Genomic DNA, 21,174 nt, shown 5'->3' with positions numbered 1-21,174 from the left:
ATGTGCAAAACGACTTTGGGCTCAATCACATGACCAGAGACCAGCTGATCATCACGGACGGAGTAGGACGAGATCAGGAGTATCGTGATCGTCTATGCGGATAATCCTGCACGAACCAATAATAATATTTCTTTATTATACATATACATTAATATACAAGATTAAAGCTAAAGTTTCAGTGTTACTTTTAGGGGTCTGTATTAAAGAGAAGATAAAAACCATCGATCAAGAGACGGAAAGATGTCTGGGAAAGAAAGGATCGACATATTCCCCTCCAGAATGTAAGCTGCTTGTTTGGTTGCTAGTTGCTACCCCCGCGTAGCTTCTTACCCATCTAATATAAAGCAGTTTTGTTGATTTATAGATTACTAGCCTCTTGCCTGTATGATTTTTCTGCTCCCATATACAGGTATCGCCCACGATAAGACACAGCTGCCTTATGCATCTGCATTATGATCGAAACGTCATATTAGTTTGTATTAGTGCCTGGTTGCTGTTGTAAAGAGGAAGAATCCACCTTTTTGTCATGTGATGTTTCTAATGTCACCCAAGTGTGAGCTGTCAGTTTGAGATGGTGTCTGTAAGACACGCACTGACCTCCAGAGAGTACAAGTCTTGACTTTAACGTGGTGTCACTTGAGTATGTGCTGTTAGAGGAGCTTCCTGTGTTGTCTGCAAGGTCGAATCATTTTACAGAACAGCTTTGGAATCGTGTCAAACTTTTTGACGTATGTCAATGTCAGATATACGTTTCAATTATAAACAAGAGTTGTGTATTTGACCTGTGCGTGGTTAAATAATGTTTTTCTAAAGTACCGGTCCCTGTTTTGTGTCATTGAGCTGTGATATGAATGTAGATAGTAAAATATTAAAAACAGGAATTATTTGATGATACATTCCCATATTTGTGTCTTGGAGGAAAATACACATACATTCAAGTCTAAACATAATCAGCATAAGGACCCTCGAAATCGAAGCTCTAAGGACAGAGGTAGTCATTATTTTACAGACTCTGAAGCCTACTGAAGCAAATGAGTGATTTCGGAATTAGGCTATTTAAATAATATGATTTGCTTTGATGAACTAGGCCTGTGTCTTGTATGGTTTCTCTGTCATCAAATACAACCCAACAGGTACATAAACCCACCTTTTCTATTTAAGGATGTGGGTGTAAACATTTTGAACCACAAATGTACATCAGCAATATGAGTATTTAACAATTCATGGCAGTTATAAATACAGCTTTTAATTCCCTGTTATGTTATTATTTGATGTTGCAGGGCTCAGACCATCATGAAAGCTCGACTGAAAGGGGCGCAGACTGGCCGCAACCTGCTCAAGAAGAAATCGGACGCCCTCTCAATGCGCTTCCGTCAGATCCTCCTTAAAATCATCGAAGTCAGTTCAAAATAACAAAGACTGCCTTAGTTTTCTTGCATTTTGCTCTCCGTTTTCAGCATGTGCACCTAGCTTAAATGAAATTAGTTTTAATACAACATCCCTTCAATAAATCCTCCTTAATGAAAGTGACCACGTTTTAATTATTGTGAAACTGATATTAAAATGACTCTTCATTGATCTGAACAGGTTGGACAAAATGTATGAACCACCTTTGAGCACCACAAACTATGTTTTCTAAAATAACCATGTTTAAATCAACATATCTCCAAAACTGCTTAACACAACCTAAGCTAAGGTTTTACTGCAGGGCTGTTTTATTGGACTAGCTTTTGGATTTTTTATTGGATTAGCTTTAGCTAGGTGTAACTAATAATCTGAGTGTATTTAGTGAGAACTGCCTCTTAACAGTGGGCTGTCTTCTTATTTCTGTCTCTTAGACTAAGACCAAGATGGGAGAGGTGATGAGAGAGGCGGCCTTCTCATTGGCTGAAGCCAAATTTGCTGCTGGAGACTTCAGGTAATAATAAAAATACGATGACGTGTTGTGGTATTATGTTTGCTACACATGTGTCTCCAAGCAACATCTGTCATTCTGTCCACAGCACAACGGTAATTCAGAATGTCAACAAAGCCCAGGTGAAGGTCCGTGCCAAGAAAGACAATGTGGCAGGTTAGCTTAAAAAAATCTAACCTCCTCTAATTAATAATGCAAATTATGGTACTTGTCCTTACATGTAATTTACTTTCTTTCAGGTGTCACCTTGCCAGTTTTTGAGCACTACCAAGAAGGCGGAGACAGTGAGTCATGCCCCGTCCTGCCACTTTTTGCCATGAATTCACAGCCCATTTAGACAAAATAATTTTATTACACTATTGTGTGACGGACAGTTCTTGCCTTGTCTGTCAGGTTATGAGCTGACTGGCTTGGCCAGAGGAGGAGAGCAGCTCTCCAGGTTGAAGAGAAACTATGCCAGAGCTGTTGAGCTGCTGGTGGAGTTGGCCTCCTTACAGGTAGGGGGTGCTGTTACAATGTCATCATTAATTCAGCTTATCTTTACTTCACTAAGTATATTTCCTTAGATAAAATGTCAACCTTTTTGGAATTACCTTGGTTTTGTTAATTTTATGATAATTTAAAATAAAAAAAATGTCTTTTTATTTCACAAAATGTTTTTGAAACAATTACTAATTACTTTGCAGTTTAAAACTGTACATATATAGCCTTTGATCATCTTTTACAATACAATGGTAGGTTACACTTGAGCGGGTTCAGTAATAACCTGCTTACATGTTAACTCATCGGTAATAATGATCCAGATGTATATTTCTAACTCATTATACATGATGAATACTTTCATAATGTTTCTTAACATTAAGCATCCTGCCACATTGTGTTTGCAGACATCCTTTGTCACTCTGGATGAAGCCATAAAGATTACCAACCGCCGTGTTAATGCTATTGAGCATGGTAAATTCACACTTAACCTACCCCTACACATTTCAGAGAAAGTGCTTCTGTAGCTCAACTAACCAGTGACCCACTTTGCAGTAATTATTCCCAGGATTGATCGCACGCTCACCTATATCATAACAGAACTGGATGAGAGAGAACGAGAGGAATTCTACAGGTAAACCTGTGAAACAAATACCAATTTTTTACTTTTGATTGAAAAATCTTTGAAAAATCTTTGGGTTCTAGTTTGGGTAGTACATGTACCTAAATTCTGTTAAACGTCCCATTGACTTCCCAAAATAAAATCCCTCTCTTCTACCTGAAAATTGCCTCCAGATGACATAACTCTGAGGTACATTCAGTTCAGATTATGTCGTCTTGTCGCTCACAATATGAAGTTTGTAATCATGGTCAACCTCCTTTTCCAGTGCTCCCACAGATGACATCATCTGATTAAAAACTTCTCCGGGCGAGTTTTTCCACCTAGAAGCAGAAAAACATTTTAATATAGAGAAGAGGAAGGTTTAACAGCATTAATGTACAAGTACACCCTAAACTAAAGCCGTAGAAAGCAAGGTGAAAAATGGTGAAGTCGCCCTTTAAGTATTGTGGCAGTTGCTGTTTTCTAGTTGGCAAGTTGCTGATCACATTCCTTTCTCACTGAATTTATACTTTTATTATCCCCAAAGAGTAATGTTTAAGTATTAGCAACGTTACCTGACTTTCCTACTGTTACAGGCTGAAAAAGATCCAAGAGAAGAAGAAGCAGCTCAGGGAAAGGACAGAACGGGAGATTGCTGATCGTTTAGCTCTGCTGGGTCCCATATCAGAGCCCGCCAACATGCTGACAGAGGAGGCGGATGAAGACCTGTTGTTCGAGTGACAAGCTTCCTTAGGCCAAAAGTCACTGACTTCACCCAACATATTTATTCTGTGCCTCTCTGGCCATATCTATGTGTTCTAATGCAAGTGGTGAAAGTTGTTTTTGTGCTGAATTTTTTTGTCTGTGAATTGTTCTGTTGTTTCAGTGCTGGAAGACATTGTTTCCAGATTTGTCACTGTACAGAAGTGTTGCCGCACTTGGTTGTTAACCACAAGGGAGTCACATCACATATTATTATAAAATGATCTCAATAATAACAATATATGTATGTTAGGGAGTGGAATTTAAAGAAAGCATTCCATGTGACTGATCAACTTGTAAATATGTTTTCTCACATGTAGAGCCATTGCATGCTGTAAAATGTAAGGTGGTTGTAGATTTCAAAGAGTGTATGAATCCTTGTTGTGGAGGCCGCGACAAAGGGTTGCGGTTACTTCACTTGGATGTTCCAACACAAACCCTAGTGTGACCCCTGCTGTAAAATTGGTGTGCCAGTCAATAAAGCCCAACACTTCATCCAGTAAATATGTGCTCCTCCAAAGCCTTGTATTCTTGTTAATAAGCTTTTCTCTCAACTTGTGCTAAGAAGTAATCTGTTAATAGCAAACTTATTAAAAAAAAAATATATATATATAATACAATACCAGGAATTTGCCAAGATGAATCAATGCATGCAGTATATATATTGTTTGCACAAATATGCACTGGATTTTATTAACACTGTTTTTCTTCAGTTGTGCTTATGAAGTACTCTGCAAAGAAGTAATACAGAATTTCTTTAAGTTACATTAAATTTCTGATTATTTCTTTTTACATTACTGGTAAAAAAAAAAAAAGTTAACATTACTTTGCAGTGTGATTTAATGTAATGATACCAGCTACAGAAAACAAACAAACAAACAAAAAAAAAACAACTTAGATTTAAGGTTTTTTTGTTTTTTATCACAGTGTAAATAAAGATAATAAAAAAGACTTGGAACAGCACAAATTAATACTGACACTGGTGTCCACAAAACTGCGCAGAGTACATCATATTTGTATTTCTGAATGGAAGACATTACACTGCAGCGACTTTTAAGTGCTTCTCTTGTCTTTGGCACCTGTCAGTGTGTTCTGCAGAAACAGGAAACCATAGTTGTGACATTCACACTCTGCCAGTTGAGTGCACTGTTTTGTATATAACACACATAAAATGTATCAATAAAATATTTTTTCTAGAAAAAAAATATATACACACAATTATAATAAATAACTATTAAACATACAATAGAAATTTCTATAAGTTTTATAATTGAATTTGCATAAAACAAAGATAAACAACAACCTTCATAATACATGAATATCACAACCAAAGACACACGGCAACAAAAAGAAATGTGAAAGGTTGAGTCCCATCCCTGCAACGTGTGGTAAAAATCACTTCCTCAACAAACAAGGAGAATGTGCAAGTGAAAATCCAGTGACAATTACCACGGTCCTTAGTTTTTTAAGTCGCCAGGAAAAAAATATTTTTACTCTTTTGTTTACTATCTTCTGCCCTGAGACTCCTTTTGGTCATAACCCTGTGATTTCTAGCACAGCCAGGAAGTGGGCACCCACTGTGGCTCAGTGTCCAACTTGTCTATCAGCCTGCGCAGCTCATGGAAAGCCTGGTCTGGATCCATATTCACGATTGTTGCATCGAAGAAGTGGCCAAAGTTGTGCTCCATCTCGCGAGCCTTCTCAATAATGTCCTTCAGCTCCTCTGGCTGTGTACAGAAAACAAGACATCAGTTTAAGGAAATGTGAATGACTCAACTCTATCAAACATAAATATTTTAGATTTGATTTTTGATTTTTTTTTTTTATATTTAACATAAATCTTTTCATTGCCTGCCAAAGAGTGACAATTATTTCTGGTATACACATTTAATGTTTTATTCTGCTGAAACATGTTGCAGTTTTTCAACAATGCACAATGGTACCTTTGGTGTTTTACCCTCGGTGGCCAGCAGGGTGCGTAGTCGTTCCTGAGAAGGAGGAGCGATGAAGATGACATATGGCTTGAGGTTGGAAGACCTCAACACTTGTAGAGACTGACAAGAGGTACAGATACACATTAAGTTGCAGGAAAGAACTGCACCAAACACTACAGCAAGGTTTTATTTACTAACTATATTCTACATGATTCAGGAGTAATGACTTTGTATTACAGGGACTTTACACACGTCTCAAAAATGTATTTGAGATGTGTGTAAAGAACATAAAAAGGTGTAATTATGTTCAGACCAAGACACAATAACTGATATCAAACCAGAGGAATAACATGAGCGTAGTAATTAACATGTTAGAAATAATAACAGCCAGAACCCCCCTACCCTGGTGTGCAGGCTGAGCAAACAGATGCGTCCAGAGTTGACCACTTGTCGGACAGAATCTGTGCTGGTGCCGTACAAGTTCTTCTCATATTCGCCTGACTCAATGAACTTGCCTGTTGCCAAGTCAGTTTCAAAGGCAGGTCGACTCACAAAATGGTACTCGCGGCCATTTCGTTCGTGTATCCTTGGGTTTCTGGTTGTGTCTGTACCATGAAAAGGGTAAATAAAGTTAAATTTGAGTTCCCGCAAATACTTTTTTCATCTATTGATACAAAGCATTCTTTCTTTATTACTTCAAAAACATATAATCAGTTCTTAACCAGGCATCAATTTTAAATTTTGTGATACTGTCACTGGTCTTGAAAACATTATCATGCATTTACCATGTTTCAAGGCGTCACAAAATGTGGACTTACGTGGAACAGCTACAGCAAACCTTTCTGGTTCAATGGACAGAAGCCTCCGTCGTAGCTCATCATGACCACTGTTTGTCGGACCAATCAGAGCTACGGGGCGTTTACGATTGGCAGGCTGATGATAGAGAGACATCTCCTCATAGGTCAAGATGTCATCATAGTCTGAAGAGAGTGATGGCAGTATGGCCGGGGTTAATAAAAGATTGCATAGAAAAACATACCTAATCCCTTCTAGCTCTTGATCTGCTATTCTGTAATTAAATCTGACCTCTGACCTCTGAGTGGAGGGGAAAGGTAGGAGGAAGGTCTACACAAAACCACACTATTGCATTACTACTTGTTTGTTTTCATGCATCACGCTTGATAATTTTAGCTATACACACATAAAATGAACAATCACAGCCTTCTACTACCAGCCAGTGAGCACAGTGTACACAATGTGTGTGAGGCAAAAAACACCACTGGTCCCTCCAAACCATTTATGCACCAGCTAGGCACCTGTGAGTGCCTTCCTGATCCTGTCTGTGAAGACAGGACTAATCTGACCTGTGACACACTGAGTCAGGACAAGCTGCTGTGACAACGACAAGATGTGTCAACTCCAGCTAACGGTGGTGTTAATACTAACAATGTGTGGACACTTGGAATTTGCCCAGCACGGAAGTGTCCGTCACAGGTGGTGAATTAAGAGCGACGTGTTGTGACTTGTGTAGCTTCTCAGTGGTATTGCTAAAGAAGGGGTAGCACATTAAATCAGCAACCCACTTTTCAGTCTCATAAGAAACACCCAGAGCAAAGTCTTACCGGAATTTTTGCTAAAGTTTGATGTACTCTTCTTCCTCTGTTTCTTGCTCTTCTTTGGATACCAAAGTTTCCCTGGAAGACACAGGTGTAATAAGTGTAGCTTATTAATGCAGACTGTCACTGTTACAATTTATAGACCCTAGAGCAATATTACTCTTTCACAAGTCAAAGTGAATGCAAAATTTTCAGGTTTGCAAATCTCTTTTTGCCACACATTCAGTATGTTTCAACATTATCCAATCACCTTGGTGTTCCCGGCTCCTGTCTGGTATAGTTTTCTTCAAGGATTCTCTCTGGTGCTGGAAGCTTTTTCCTGAGAAAAGCAAATGAAAACAAGTCAGATACCAAATCCGTGAATACATATACACATACAGATATTGTGTCTTAAAATTAAATTTATATTAAAAAAAAATTTCTTAACTAATTATTGATAAATAGCACACACCACTGAATGTATTAGTTCAAGGGGGTAAAATTGCAAACATCAGAAGCCATACTTTTGTGGACTTTCCAGACTTGTTTAAGAACAGGCACAAAGTCGGCCCGCTTTCCATTTCCAGCACTTAACCTCCTTTTCCTTCAGCCACAACAGGCCAGGTCAAAGAGTAATCACAAATAAGGTGTTTGTTTTAATCTGCTTGACGTAGCAGATGGGTGCTGTTCTCTGCCAGGATCGTTCAGGTAGCCAGATTAGTTATTAGCCAGAGACAGACAAGTGGTTATATGTGACTGTTTTCTGTCATACTACTGAGGATGGAATTATACTAAACATAAGAAGATATTATTTATTAGTTATAATGGCATTATTATGATTTTTACTAAAATTTCATTTTTTGTTAAATGTAATTCACAAAAAAAAAAAATCAAATTTCAATTATTCCGATGTATGTTCTTCATGTATTGTGTTAAATACCTTTTGGGACAATTCAGCCATCACTACTAAATGATGGGAGCAATGTGGGTATATGCACAGTATACATATCCTGACATAGTTTGTGTTTTAAAAACTAGTTGTTTTGTAATGCTGTCTGAAATTAGGATACGAACATTGATTAAAGTTGGAACAGTTAATCTGCAATTCTTTTTCCCCTTAATCCTAACTTTAGTTGTCATGGTTCCCAAAAAGTTAAGATGCTGAACCTGCTAAGCTCAGTAATATGATGCCTGATGCTTTTTCCCCTTCATTGCATCAACCATCATTTGCCACACTTCACAACATTTCACAACAGCCAAAGTGTGACTGTATATAACCAGTCACAAATAGTGATGAAGTTACTAATTTTACCATCCTAACCAACAGTTTATGATTCTTTTAGATTTTTATAATGGTAGTAGTATGTGTTTGCAGTTCTCTGCCCTTGTAAAGCAACAAACTAAATATTAACATTCAACCCCGGTATGATCTCTACCTGGAATGAGTCCAGCCAGGGGCTGGTTGTCCTCATCTCCATCCCTGTAGGCCTGCCACCAGTTGGGGTCATCCTGGCTGATGACATGGAGGATGTCTCCCTTCTGGAAGGACAGGCCTAGCTCTCGACATGGCACAAAAGGGTCATCAGAGGGGTCGTAGTCAAAGTGAGCTCGGACGTGCATCTGAGGATAGGGGTTGTAGCATCAAGCTTAGTGTAACGAGCAGACAGGTGTTCTCTCATTATTCCCGCACACATACATCATTAGAGACTTACCACAGTCTGTCTGTGCGGGGCGGGTTTGACCTGAGGGCTCGGAATGAGGAGGAAGGTCAGAGTGCCATGCATTTGTTGCTGATGGAAAAGACAAGACCCCGTAAATCAAATAACACAAATAAGTCACATCCCTCAAGAGATTTCTTTAGGCTCATGCTTGGCAATGTTTTATTCTTATACAATTGGACAAATATTACAGATTGAAAGATTATTCACAAACAACTGCCCGGACATTTATGGCAAATTATAATTAAATTTGGCACAGGAAAGAGAAGTGGATGCCTTCCAGGAATAAATGCAGTAAGCAGTAATGTTAGTTATTCTCTTCAAATTAATGTAAACAATTGTGTTTGGTGTCTTGATGCTACATATTTTTACTTTTCACTAAACAATGTAACTTAATATTACTTTGATAGATTTATGTTGTTTAGTGTTTCTGTAGGTAATGAAAATCAACAAATATTACTAATGTCAAACAAATCAAAATTAATCTAGAAGTGAATATTCACCCCTAGTGTCATCAGATAAGATCAACCCTTACGAATAGTCTAATGTCTTCTGATATAAAATGTGCAAACCTTTAGATTTTAAGTCACCGGTATGCACCCTATAACTATTCCTATGAGATTAAAACATGAGCACTGAAGATCAACAGAGCATTGGAAGTTTCTGGGCACCACGTTGATAAACCATGCTCTTTACCAGTAAGTCATGGACTTCATTCACATGTTTCCCACGTATAGCAATTCCATTAATTTCCAGGATCTCATCTCCTTCACTGAGGAGGCCGCTTTGCTCTGCTGCTCCGCCTTTCACCACACGACTCACCACAACACTGTCCATGTCGTTTCGAACCGTCGCACCCTAATGGCCACACACACACAAACACACACAGTAGATAACTGAGATGAACTCACAACACAAACACCACACAAGAAAATAATTATGTAGGCAAAATGAAATGAAACCTCAAACCTATCTCTTAAACAGCGCTGAACAGAGATGTTAAGCATAAAAGCAAAAGGAGAGGCAACAGCTTAAATAAAAATGTCACGTACTCACATATACAGTGAACATCTTAGTGTCATGTTTCTGCTTGAATGGCAACAGACGTCTTGCTGCCCTACAGGTTTGTGAATGCACTGACAAACCCTTACACAATTGATTCTTAACTTTGCCTGTGTAACAACGCAAAGTGTAACAATGTAATGTACAATTGGATTATAGAGCATAAAGCACTTTTAACGGCCTTAGAGACTGAAATATGTAGAAGGATGTATGTAAAGGGTAAGCACATGGCTGACAAAGACTGATGGGGGTGTCTTACCAGTGGAGTGTCACGGGCCTTCTCCAACCGCACCAGTTTAACTGTTTCACCAAGGTACTGGGTCACATGTTCCTCTGCCATTTCCTGCACCGCCACACTGTCGTGGGCCTGCATTAGTGCCTGCCACATAAAACAAACACAAGACATACATAGAAACAAACAGTATGTCCGTACAGACATTTTCACAAATAGAACAGACAAAGACAAATGACAAAGGAGGCAGCATGAGGTAAAGAGACACATTGTAGATAAATAATGATGAACAAGAAGTAATACCAAACACGTTTCCAAACCCTTTCTCTGAGACGTGCACATGCAACTGGAAATCGACCTATCCCCCATCTTTTTTAACAAGACCTGTCAGAGAACCCATATCTAAGCCAGAAATAATACAGAGATTGCTCTTTCACTTCATTTAACGTGACAAGTGCTCTGTACCGAACAATTAATAACTGTCAGTCCAAATTAGTTTCTCTATCCTGCAGCATGGGGGCTGGAGAGAGTGGAGGCAGGGCTAAGCTTTGCCGTGCACACAATCTGTCTTAATCTCCGTTTGCTTTTAGGAGTCAGCATCCACTGCCATCAATCATCAAACACCTTTGGCTTCCTTGCTTGTGAGGAAAATGCATCCTAGGAAATGGTGAAAGGGAGACAGCTGGACTTGAGGACACCCTGGTTCTCTCACAAATCTCCATTAGTTTTGGACATGCAGTTGTCTACCTCTACAGGACACAGGGTGACTCATGTGGTCCTCTGCTCCCTGGAGAGAAAACGACATAATCTGTTCCACTTTGTGTGCCACAAGGCTGAATCGCATCACACCGCCCCTGCTGGCTGCGTGAGTTTGAGTCAGCGGAGCGGTTAATAGGCCAGTGGGAGAATTGTAGTTCACATGGTCACACGGGTCAAACATAGAACCCCGGCAATATTATGTCAGGACCTACAACTGTAAAACCACTGAGTCATCCACCTGAGGTCTTCTTTCTCCTAAGTACCTTGTAAATGGATGAATACAGTCTGATATAATGACATTTGTTTTACAGGAGAATTACTAAAACTTAAATTGACAAATGTGGAGGCTGAGCAATTGAAGCCACACCAAAGCAGCACAATGTGGTTATTTGATTGTTTTCTTATGTTGATATAAAAAAAATACTAAACAGATGTCCTACTAATTAGATGCACAGGTATCCAAAATCCAATGCATATGGATTTTTAGAATGTGACTTCTTGCACAGCTGTGGACTGTCTGAACCCGTGATGCATAATCGTTTCTGTAAAGATGGAGCATGTGGCACACCTAACAGGAACATCTTAATTGTCCGGTCAGTCAGCTGTGCCAACAGTAGGCTTGGCAATGGAAGCTAAGATAATGATTACACAGATTAAAGCAACATCAAACCACCCTAAACAAAACCTAGGGCATCACATAAAAAGAGGCATAGGCAGTTGGTCTCACCCACACCACTGTGACAATGGTCAAAGATGACAAATATGGTACTGAAAATCATTTTTAAAAATCATTAAGGGGTATAATAGATAGAAGACAGAATAGGTCACATAGGCCTCTGACCTGAAGATGAGGATTTGTGAGCAGAGCCTTGAGCTCCAAACCTTCCTTCTGTCGATTGGACTGGAGCATCTTCTGCACCTGAACACAAACATAGACATAAAGCGCTATCGTAAGGTAAAATGTGATACTATAATGTTCAATTGTACAATATCTGAAAAGTGGAATATCAGGAGATTTAATTAAATACATTTGAAACTTTATTCTAAATTATCTTTTCATTTGTTTTCAATGCCTTGATTTGCTTCACAATTTCCAAAACAAATTATTGACAGTAAATTAATTAAAATCCTGTGACAGTTTGCTTGTTTGGTCTGGAAACCGTTTTTCTGTGTGAAGCCTAGCATAACACTAATGAGCTAATTGCATAACGAAAAGAGGTTGGATCCTCAGAGTTTCATTTTCACAGTTTGTGCTTACAAATGAACTTCTGCATATTAGATGTCTCATCTTATCCCACTCAGATTCCCCTCTGTCTGCTTCATTTTACAGCTTTCTTTCTTTTTTTCCTCTCTGCTATATTCTTCTATTTTTATCATTGGTTTCCTGTGTTGTCATTTGGTGTGAAGACCCTGTTGTTTGTGGCTTGGACCATTTATTGAACCAATGGGCCTAGTGCTGTTCTCCAACCCTGTCATTCTGCCTCCTTCTCTTTATCTCCTGTATAGAGCTTAGTTCATCCATTACACTAATCAAAGCTCTCACTAACAAGGTGACGCACTTTCCCCTCCCCCCAACAGTGCTGCACCTCGGACCACAGTGCTGTAAGCTGCTGGAGTTTCTTTTTCTGGCTGCCCAGATCCTGGCTATCTTTCTGCGGTGTGCTGTACTGCTCAGCCAGCACCAAGTGCTGCTGGGAGATTAGTTTACCCAGTTTTTAAGCTGAATGTTACACAGAACAGGAACTCAGTTCAGATACAGCAGCTCAAACTATTATGCATTGTTAAGCACCTTGCAACCTCATCTGGTAGGGTGATTGTGCACAAAGATTTGCTGTTTGCAGGAAATAAGGGTGTGAGGCAACATACAGTCGCAATAAAAGTAATGTTGCTGTTTGTGACCAGATTGTAATCAAAGTCACAAATATAAACAAACAATATTTCTAAGCTGATAAAGCACAAACTATCATGATCTGTCATGTCTTTATTAAACATACCCATTAAATGTGCAAAGTGATGGTGGAAAAAGTATATGCAACACTTGTCTTCTGATGTCACTAAATGCCAACTGGAGTCAGGTTTTAGCCAAAATGAGCTCCAATCAACGAGACAAGCACGGAGGTGTGGTTTAGCACTACCTTGACTTTTAAAACCACTCAAACAGTGTCAGGGTGCTCTTCACAAGCAGAATCAGGTGATGTGATCTCAAAAAAGGAGATCTCATAAGACCTATGACCAAGAGCTGTTGATTTGCTTGTAGGTGGAAAGGTTTACAGAATATCAACTTTAGATATTCATGAGAATATCTACATATTGTAAATAAATACAGACAATTGGGTACTGTAGCTTCACTCTATAGGAGTGGGCACCCAGACAAGATCACTCCAAAGGCACAACACAGAATGCTCAATGAGGTAAAATAGAACCCTAACTTAACAGCAAAATACTTAAAGTATTAATTGAAGCTTGTTATTATCTCTGAGCATACAGTAACCATATGCAGAGCACTGAAAAGCCATGGTATCCATGGCAGGATACCAAGGAGGAAGTGCTCTCTCTCAAAAAACAAAAAACAAAACACTGCACCATGCCCAAAGTTTGTTAGTCCACCATGGCACTTTACAATAGTACTGGGAAAATGTGTAGTGGACAGTCGAAACAAAAGTAAAATTGTTTGAGAAGAACACACAGCCTTACGTTTGATGTAAAAAGAAAAAGGCATCCCACCAAGAAAACTTCATCCCAAAAGTGAAGTACGGAGGATGCAGCATCATGATTTAGGGCTGCTTTGTTGCCTCTGGACCTGGACTACTTGCCAATTTGGAGGAGTAAATGAATAGCAAGTTTATCAAAGTATCCTACACGGCAATGGCAGTTTGGCTAGCCACAAAATTCACCTTATGGGGTGGCACAGGCAGAGCCCTAACCTCAACCTGATAGCGATGCTGTGGAATGACCTGAAGTGATTCATTCATACCAGATGTCCTGAAAATATGGATTATCTGAAGCAGTTCTAGAAAGAAGAATGGTTCAACATTCCTCCTTGTTGAACATTGTTCAGGTCTAATACACAGCTACAGAAATCACTTGCTTGGGATTAGTGCTGCCAGTACAACCAGTTATTAAAACACTGTTGCTATTACTTTTTCCATTATCACTGTTTGTTGTGTTCAGTGACATGAAAGAATTTGACTGTTTATGTTTTACCTTACCAGCTTAGAAATGTTCTGTTTGTCGATATGTGACTTTGTTGAATATCAGGTGACATTTATAGACCAATTTATGTAGAAAACCAGGGAATTGTAGTACCATTACTGTTTTCATGACTGTAGATCATCTCAGACAGCTCCTTGTGTGTTCAAACTACTGTTCTCAGGTTTGATAACAGAAATTCTGTTGCAATGCTGCTTGGTGCCTTTCAATTTCACTGTACTCAGCTCATAGCAGCATTCATCAAAACAAAACTGATTCTTACACTTCTAGAAAAAACAAATCAAACTGCACCATTATAACTACACTGGAAGGCCTGTATTACAGTCTTTCATGCTATGCCTATCAAAAGTTGACACTAATCCTAATGAAGTGGCTACTGTGGGTGTAACCTGTCAGAAAGTCAGCTGCAGTTCTCTGTCACATTCTGCACTGGGGCTCAGAGAAATCTCTGACAACTTATTTAAAGATGAAACAGCAACTGGTGGACGGGGAAATCACATAAAAAAAAAGAACACTATGGTGTTTTTTTTTCCTCTGCCATGTTTTAACTTGTTTTCCCCAAGCTTATTTAATGGATGGTCTGGATCCAACAAATCCCTCATTTTTGATTTCACTCACCTTGTTAACCACTAGACAATTTACAATTAATAATTATTCAAGATTCCATGGTTATCTTTTGGGCAGCTTTGTTGAATTAATTATCGCCTCAGCAAAGATTTTCATGCTTGATTAAGTTTGTTCAGGTTCTTTACTCACAGAGGTGCTTGCCTCTAAATATAAAACCAAATAACACATGGGACAGAACCAACTCAGCATCTTTATGAAGAAACCACCTCCTCTTCACAGAGTCTCTTAGTCTCAACAGCTACAGATTTGGTTTTGTGACAAATTAAAGTTAGATATTTATTATTCTGGGCACATTTCAGCGTGTGCTCGTAGATCAAGTTCTTTCTGAAACTCTGGACACAAATCAATAGACCCAGCAGTATAAACTATGTTAACAAGTACAGACACAGTAGTAAAAGCAAAGGTACCACTCAGTCCATTCTTTTTCAACTTTTAATAAGTGCTTCTATCTAAATATTCATCTTTATTAACCGTTAAATTCCCATTATGCATACCTCTTGGCAAAGGTCCTGTGCTTGTGCAGTGAGGGGTGAGGTGGGACTGACTCTGGTCATCTGCTGGGACACAGCGCAGTAGATGGTGTAGGCATTTGTGAAGTCCTCTTTAGCAAGGAGCTGCATTATTAGTTCCACATCCTGCTGGCTCTGGGCATCAGTCAGGCAGTGCTGTGCCCACTTTAGGGCCTGCAGCAACTCCTCTAGGTCTGAGAAAGTGGCAAAGATGGGAAACAGGACAGATGCAATGTTAAGCTTTCATTCCAACACAGCTCCTGAATACATGAGTGTCCGATATTCAGTTGGTGCAAAATCCTAAAATCATCTACTTTTACATGCTTATATTACAGTTTTCTGCTGGCAACAACTTTATTTTGTGGTTTAATCTTTTCAGCTTGCGTCCCCATGTCCATGTACCTGTCCAAGCAAGTGGAGTTGCACCAGAGGTACTTCTTGTGCTTTCATACTACATTTTCCCGCTGGCCCATTTTACTTGAATTTCACCTATTAATACTGTAAGACATAAGACTGTTGTCTCTTGTTTAATCTCACATTAAAATGTAGTCTCCCAAAGACCAAGTTCTCTATTATTAGTATAATAATTTTATTTCTAACTGAAAATTACTATATAATACATATGGATGTTTGGTAATCCTGGATTCTGATGAGTTTCCGATGCAAACAATCTAGGAAGACTGGCTCAGATTTTGCCTCACTGCTGTCAGATGAAGACTTCTTGTAATCTCTTTGTGCTAAACATAGTCAAGTTTTAGTGTAATAAAACAATGGATGTAGGTAATGGTCAGTAGAAATAAACAGTGAATCTTTTAAGAGCTATGACAAAAAGTATGTTCCTAGATTTTTTATCCTCAAGAAAGTGGTGCAAAGCCTTTAAAATTGTATTATTTATTATGATGTGTGCTGCTGACCTCTTGGCCAGGTCGCCCTTGTAAATAAGATCTCGATCTCAATGGGTCTTTATCTGGTTGAAAGAAAAAATGCTAATGACCAAGGCACTAACAACTGGCAATGGTGGACAGCCCTTAAAATACCCTCCTCCATCAGTTCCTGTTGTTCTGCCAAGTCAATAGTTATTGTTTTGACTACTTTTGTTCTCAATGAATGTTCGTGAAGCCTCACAACTTCCCGTTCTTCTGCGAGCTCTACTGGTCCTGCCCTTTTTGACCTTTCTTCCTCCTTCCACCTTCTTTGACCCCCCGCCCCCCCCAAAAAAGTAAATAAATAAAAACATTTCACCACTCAACTCATCATCTCAACTCACCAGCCACAGTTTCCTGGGAGCAAGTGTCTTTGGTTCCTGTTTCCTTCCCTTCGAAGGTAGGATTGTCAATCCCTACCTTGGGGTTCTGGGACAACTTCTTGAGCCTCAGGGAAGCGTTAGGGTCAATGTCGTGCTTGCCCCTGCTATCCTCCTCTTTCCTCTTTCTTAGCTCCTCCTGGTAGTGCTGGATCCTTTCCATGTGAGCACTGCAATGTGGAGATTTGACGAGGCTACTTTCCTCTCCTGGGCAGTCCACAGCCCTCTCCCTGTGGCTTTTGGCCTGACCAGGGACCTCTTGCACATAGCCATTCATATGGGATGTGATCATCCCTGCTGCAGCAGTGTCCAACTCAAACAACTCCCAGTGTTTATGGAAATCCCGTTAGGTGTTATAAGTCACTGGTGCTGACACTTTTCAAATCAGGAGCCATAGCATTACAATGAAGAATGTAGTCCCTTATATTCCATGATCTGTCACCCTGAAATACGGACAATTATTAAACAGTAAAGAAGAAAAAGAAGAAAAACCTTTATTGGCATTGAGCACATATACATATGTGTTACAATGAGATACTTTCTCTGAATTTAACCCATCCCCCTAGGGGGAGCAGTGGGCAGCCACAGGGGTGGGGGGTGGGAGTGGGGGGTCCCTCCTGAGTGTCTCGCTCAGGAATACACCTGGTGGGTAGGCTGGGACAACCATGGCCACAACTCTTTGTTGATAACTCAACAAATGACAATACTAAAAGGTACATCACAGGGTTATACTTTAGAGACACTTAATCAATCTGGGGTTAATTTAATTTTCAATATAAGCTATTTCTTTGCGGTTTGTATCAGAAAATGCTATGAGAGAAAATGCTCAGCAATATGGCAGATTTAGAGCTTCACATGGTGACAACTGATTAAATGCTGTCTCAACTACAGTATAGATTTTTTTATTGCCTAACAACTAGTTTGATAATGGATTAATATCAATTCATAGTTTAAAGTATTTAGTTTTTAAGTAAAAATGCAAAACTTTGTGTTGTTACAGATTTGTAACTATTCCAACTTCTTATTTTTGTTACCCATCACTGATTAATTAAGAATATAATCACAGGATCAGTTAATATTGGAAATATTACTTAGCCTCAGCTCCAGTGTGAATAGGTTTTATTGCATTTATGTAAATATTTATTCAAATTCTGTTTTTTTGTACAGTGATAATAATGTCTCTCCCTGTAGATCACTAAAGTCAGCCAAAATAACATGTTTGTGTTCTGACACTCATTCAGGCCTTGAGAGGACACATTTCCTATTAAAATTATTTAATTTGTCAATAATCAATGTATTTTACAAAGTCAAACTTCAAAGCTGTTGTCTTCATTATATAATCAGGCAGTATTTTTAACATGACTGTAATATCAACATGTAGACAGCTACCTGTCTATCGGGGCCAACATTTATTCCTCCCTCCTCTCATCTATCTCACCACTAATCTAACTCCTGACATGGAAATCTGTCTAGCCTCAGTCACCTGAAATCCCTTCACTTCAGCCCCATCCAGCTATTTGCGTTGGTACACCTGATCCCAATTGTCCTGTCCTTATAAAAAGCTTAATCAAAACATCCATCTGTGGCTGTAAGGTGAAAAGACAACTAATAAAGATTGCATTGAAATGCAATATACCAGATCTGCCAACATAATGCAGTAAATTATAAACTATATAAAGGATCATGTGTGCATTCATCTGCATTAAGAAATTTAATAGTTTGAAATGTTTACCTAGAGTTTATGTTGTTCAATTAAAAAGAAAAAAAAAAATCTATATTCTGTAATGGCTTTGTCATTAGTAGGGAAGTAAATTGCTCTAGTCTTTTGCATGTTGTCTTCTTCATCTTTTACTTAATGACATTATCTTGTGTTTAAATACCACAGTACCTTAAGATAGAGCTCCGTTTCTCCAATGGCTTAAATGCTTTAGTCTTACAAATTTTGTTTTCAAAATGTTTAAACTGTTAAAACATCACAATTTCTACAGTGACCCGCCCAGAATAATACAAGTTACTAGGTACAACGATAAACAAGCTATGAGGCTCATATCATGTATAGTCAGTCCCACACTCATGTCCACATGACACCCCTCCTCCCTTTCTACCTACTGCCCACAGCTAATTACGTCTGGCAGATCTATCTCCCTGGCTCTTGGTCCAAGATCCCACACCCCTCCCCTGCAGAAGCATTTAGCTCCATTCAGTGTAGCGGTGCGTACGGATGATAAACAGTCTCTGCTGACTGCCAGCAGGCCATCTGTTCCAGTGGGCTTAATTAAGCCTGGGATCTCATGCTGTACTCCAAGCTCAGTGGCTACACTAGCAATGGGAGAGATGCAAAGAGTCCTGCTTAGAAGCATCAAGATAAAGTGAACAACCCCACCTAGACATAAACAAACAAGTCGATATGAAACATTTAATGTTTCTATTAGACACTTGGAAAAATGTTGGCGCCACTACAGTCATTTAATTTTAACTTAGATAGTGACAATCAAGCTCATATCAGCAAAGCCCGTTTGTGATGTGAGGTGACACAAGAAGGTCGAAATGACAACATATACATGACATATGCCAGGAACACATATACAAGAATAAAAAAATAAACTAAATACAAAAAATGAAAAGGATATCAACAGAGTTCAATTTAAATGATGGAAACTGTCCAATCAGCCATTTTCCAAAATAAATCAATATACCATATCCTCTTACAAGTCAGTCTACATGACCTTTTTTGCTACTTGTCAGTATAATAAATGCATTACTTGTGAATGCAAATAGTGCTTAAATATCATATAAGTAATGTAATGTCTGTAGAAAACTATTCTAATAGTTTTACTTTGCTTACATTTCTTATAGGAAACACCTCACAAGTGTACCCCGAGTTTAGAATACTTGTTAAAGCGTAAGTGTTACTACAGTTAACTTATATCCTATGCTGGCATAGTTAGGTTAATAACATAATCATTCTAGTATGATTTCCTTCCAAATGGTGCATGTTCTTATGAAAAGTTTCTCACATATAGGTTATCTTTTCAATTCATTTAGGTTTTCGCCTGGCTTCCCAAAAATCGAATGAAGTGATTTTACTATGAGCTAAAAAGCACCATTATATGAAACATCACTTAGGTACAGCTTGATTAATTGTAGTTAGTTTTTGTTTGTTTTGTTAATCCATGTGCCAGATTTTATGAAGCAACTTAACTACATTATGAAGTTTCTATGGGTTTGCCCTGCAACACTAGATGTCTGACTTGAATTAGCTAACGTTACATACATGTAGCCAGGAGGAAAAGAACGTGCTCTAGTTCATTATCCTCATTGTTCTGTGTTTTAACAAATAGCAGCTGCTCATTTGACGTGAAGTGACTTTAAAGTTCGACGTCACGTCATTTTAACAGAAGTCAATGAAGTGATTAGAGCAGCTGTGTATAGAAAAAAGTGTACATACAAATAACGGTGTATCACATTCACACCAAGCCGTGAAAGGGAGCTTAAAACACACAGAAACATTTAGAAAAAACATGATTCATCATTGGAATATGCAAACTTGCACTGGCACTAATGAAACAATAGCACGGATTTTAGCCTAGCAGCTCCTGTACCGCTAGCTAACTGCGTAGCTTAACGGTAAGTTAGCTGTCCCGCACCAGACTGCGTGTACTCACTTTTTTCAGAGAGCAGGCTCCGGTAACAAGCGGCTGCCCGTTTATAATCCAACGCCCTGAAAACGCGTGTCCTAATGCACTCGGACAGACACGGAGAACACGAGGCCTCTGTCGGTGCTCACAGGACGGCGTTCAGCCGCTGCAGTGACTCCAGTCCTGACTCACTGGGACACTTGTAGCCATTGCTGGGACAACTGCGCCTGGTGTTTTGAGTCGTCGCCCTGGCAACAGTGCGGCTCTACAGCACCCCCTGTCTGTCAGACGCGTGATAAGCACATTTTTCACTTTATAACCACTTACGCTATCTCATGACAGAGAGCGATACGCAATATACATGAATTAGGCAAGTCACATTAATCTCTAAAACTTCTGGAACTGAGTGCACAAATCATGTTTCTTATTGACAGTTGAAGAGATTCATGTGTTCTGTGTTCATTGCTCAAAATACTCTCCCCAGGCTTCTCCTGCAGGATTTGAACTAGTCAGTCAGTCAGTTGTGTTTGTACGGACTAGATCTTAGTACTCATCATGTAGACTGGCGCATCAGAAAAAGTATTACATTATAAGATATCATTATTATAGTTTAAGATAACAAGATAGACATTTAAAAATATATATTAAGACTGATATTTATGGTAGCACTTTTATATGTGCCATTTGTAGATGGGGTGTTGCAACTTAGTGGATCCAACTGCACACTTTGATAACACATTAACTCAACCAAACCTTCTATACCTGAGTGGTAATCCAGCCGTTGGTGATGTAGGAAGTCAGAATACCAGCTCAGAAGCTCCCTAAGGAG

The 21,174-nt window shown here is 39.0% G+C and overlaps 2 protein-coding genes across 3 annotated transcripts; one reads left to right on the top strand and one right to left on the bottom strand.

Annotated features, from left to right (window-relative positions):
* Nucleotides 1–58: 58 nt before the first annotated feature.
* On the top strand, nt 59–4,262 carry atp6v1d (ATPase H+ transporting V1 subunit D). Its single transcript, XM_067482030.1, has 9 exons — nt 59–281; nt 1,281–1,398; nt 1,839–1,918; nt 2,004–2,071; nt 2,155–2,199; nt 2,309–2,412; nt 2,803–2,869; nt 2,951–3,029; nt 3,593–4,262. Exons 1-9 carry the CDS (start codon nt 241–243, stop codon nt 3,735–3,737), a joined length of 747 nt encoding a protein of 248 aa, XP_067338131.1. The 5' UTR covers nt 59–240; the 3' UTR covers nt 3,738–4,262.
* Nucleotides 4,263–4,420: 158 nt separating this feature from the next.
* On the bottom strand, nt 4,421–20,585 carry pals1b (protein associated with LIN7 1, MAGUK p55 family member b). Of its 2 annotated transcripts, none has more exons than XM_067482027.1 (14): nt 20,373–20,585; nt 16,672–17,150; nt 15,390–15,598; nt 11,900–11,977; nt 10,327–10,446; nt 9,702–9,863; nt 9,000–9,077; nt 8,724–8,907; nt 7,559–7,627; nt 7,315–7,386; nt 6,511–6,672; nt 6,095–6,297; nt 5,702–5,812; nt 4,421–5,485 (listed from the first exon to the last, which is right to left on the bottom strand). In XM_067482027.1, exons 2-14 carry the CDS (start codon nt 16,997–16,999, stop codon nt 5,309–5,311), a joined length of 1,953 nt encoding a protein of 650 aa, XP_067338128.1. In that variant the 5' UTR covers nt 17,000–17,150; nt 20,373–20,585; the 3' UTR covers nt 4,421–5,308. The 2 variants fall into 2 exon arrangements, with proteins under 2 accessions (XP_067338128.1, XP_067338129.1); XM_067482028.1 differs by having other exon boundaries at nt 10,327–10,434.
* Between the last annotated feature and the right edge of the window lie 589 nt (nt 20,586–21,174).

The sequence above is a fragment of the Channa argus genome, chromosome 17, assembly GCF_033026475.1.
Source record: "Channa argus isolate prfri chromosome 17, Channa argus male v1.0, whole genome shotgun sequence".
Taxonomy (NCBI): domain Eukaryota; kingdom Metazoa; phylum Chordata; class Actinopteri; order Anabantiformes; family Channidae; genus Channa; species Channa argus.
The sequence above is the reverse complement of the archived record's forward strand: the minus strand, read 5'-3'. Positions and strand labels throughout refer to the sequence as shown.

Coding starts and splice junctions, on each gene's coding strand:
- pals1b (XM_067482027.1), bottom strand. CDS start 16,999: ATGATCACATCCCATATGAATGGCTATGTGCAAGAGGTCCCTGGTCAG. Junction 9,864..10,326: donor AGGCCCGTGACACTCCACTG/GTAAGACACCCC, acceptor TGTGGCCATTAG/GGTGCGACGGTTCGAAACGA. Junction 6,673..7,314: donor AAACTTTAGCAAAAATTCCG/GTAAGACTTTGC, acceptor CACTCTCTTCAG/ACTATGATGACATCTTGACC.
- atp6v1d (XM_067482030.1), top strand. CDS start 241: ATGTCTGGGAAAGAAAGGATCGACATATTCCCCTCCAGAAT. Junction 1,919..2,003: donor TTTGCTGCTGGAGACTTCAG/GTAATAATAAAA, acceptor TTCTGTCCACAG/CACAACGGTAATTCAGAATG. Junction 2,413..2,802: donor TGGAGTTGGCCTCCTTACAG/GTAGGGGGTGCT, acceptor TTGTGTTTGCAG/ACATCCTTTGTCACTCTGGA.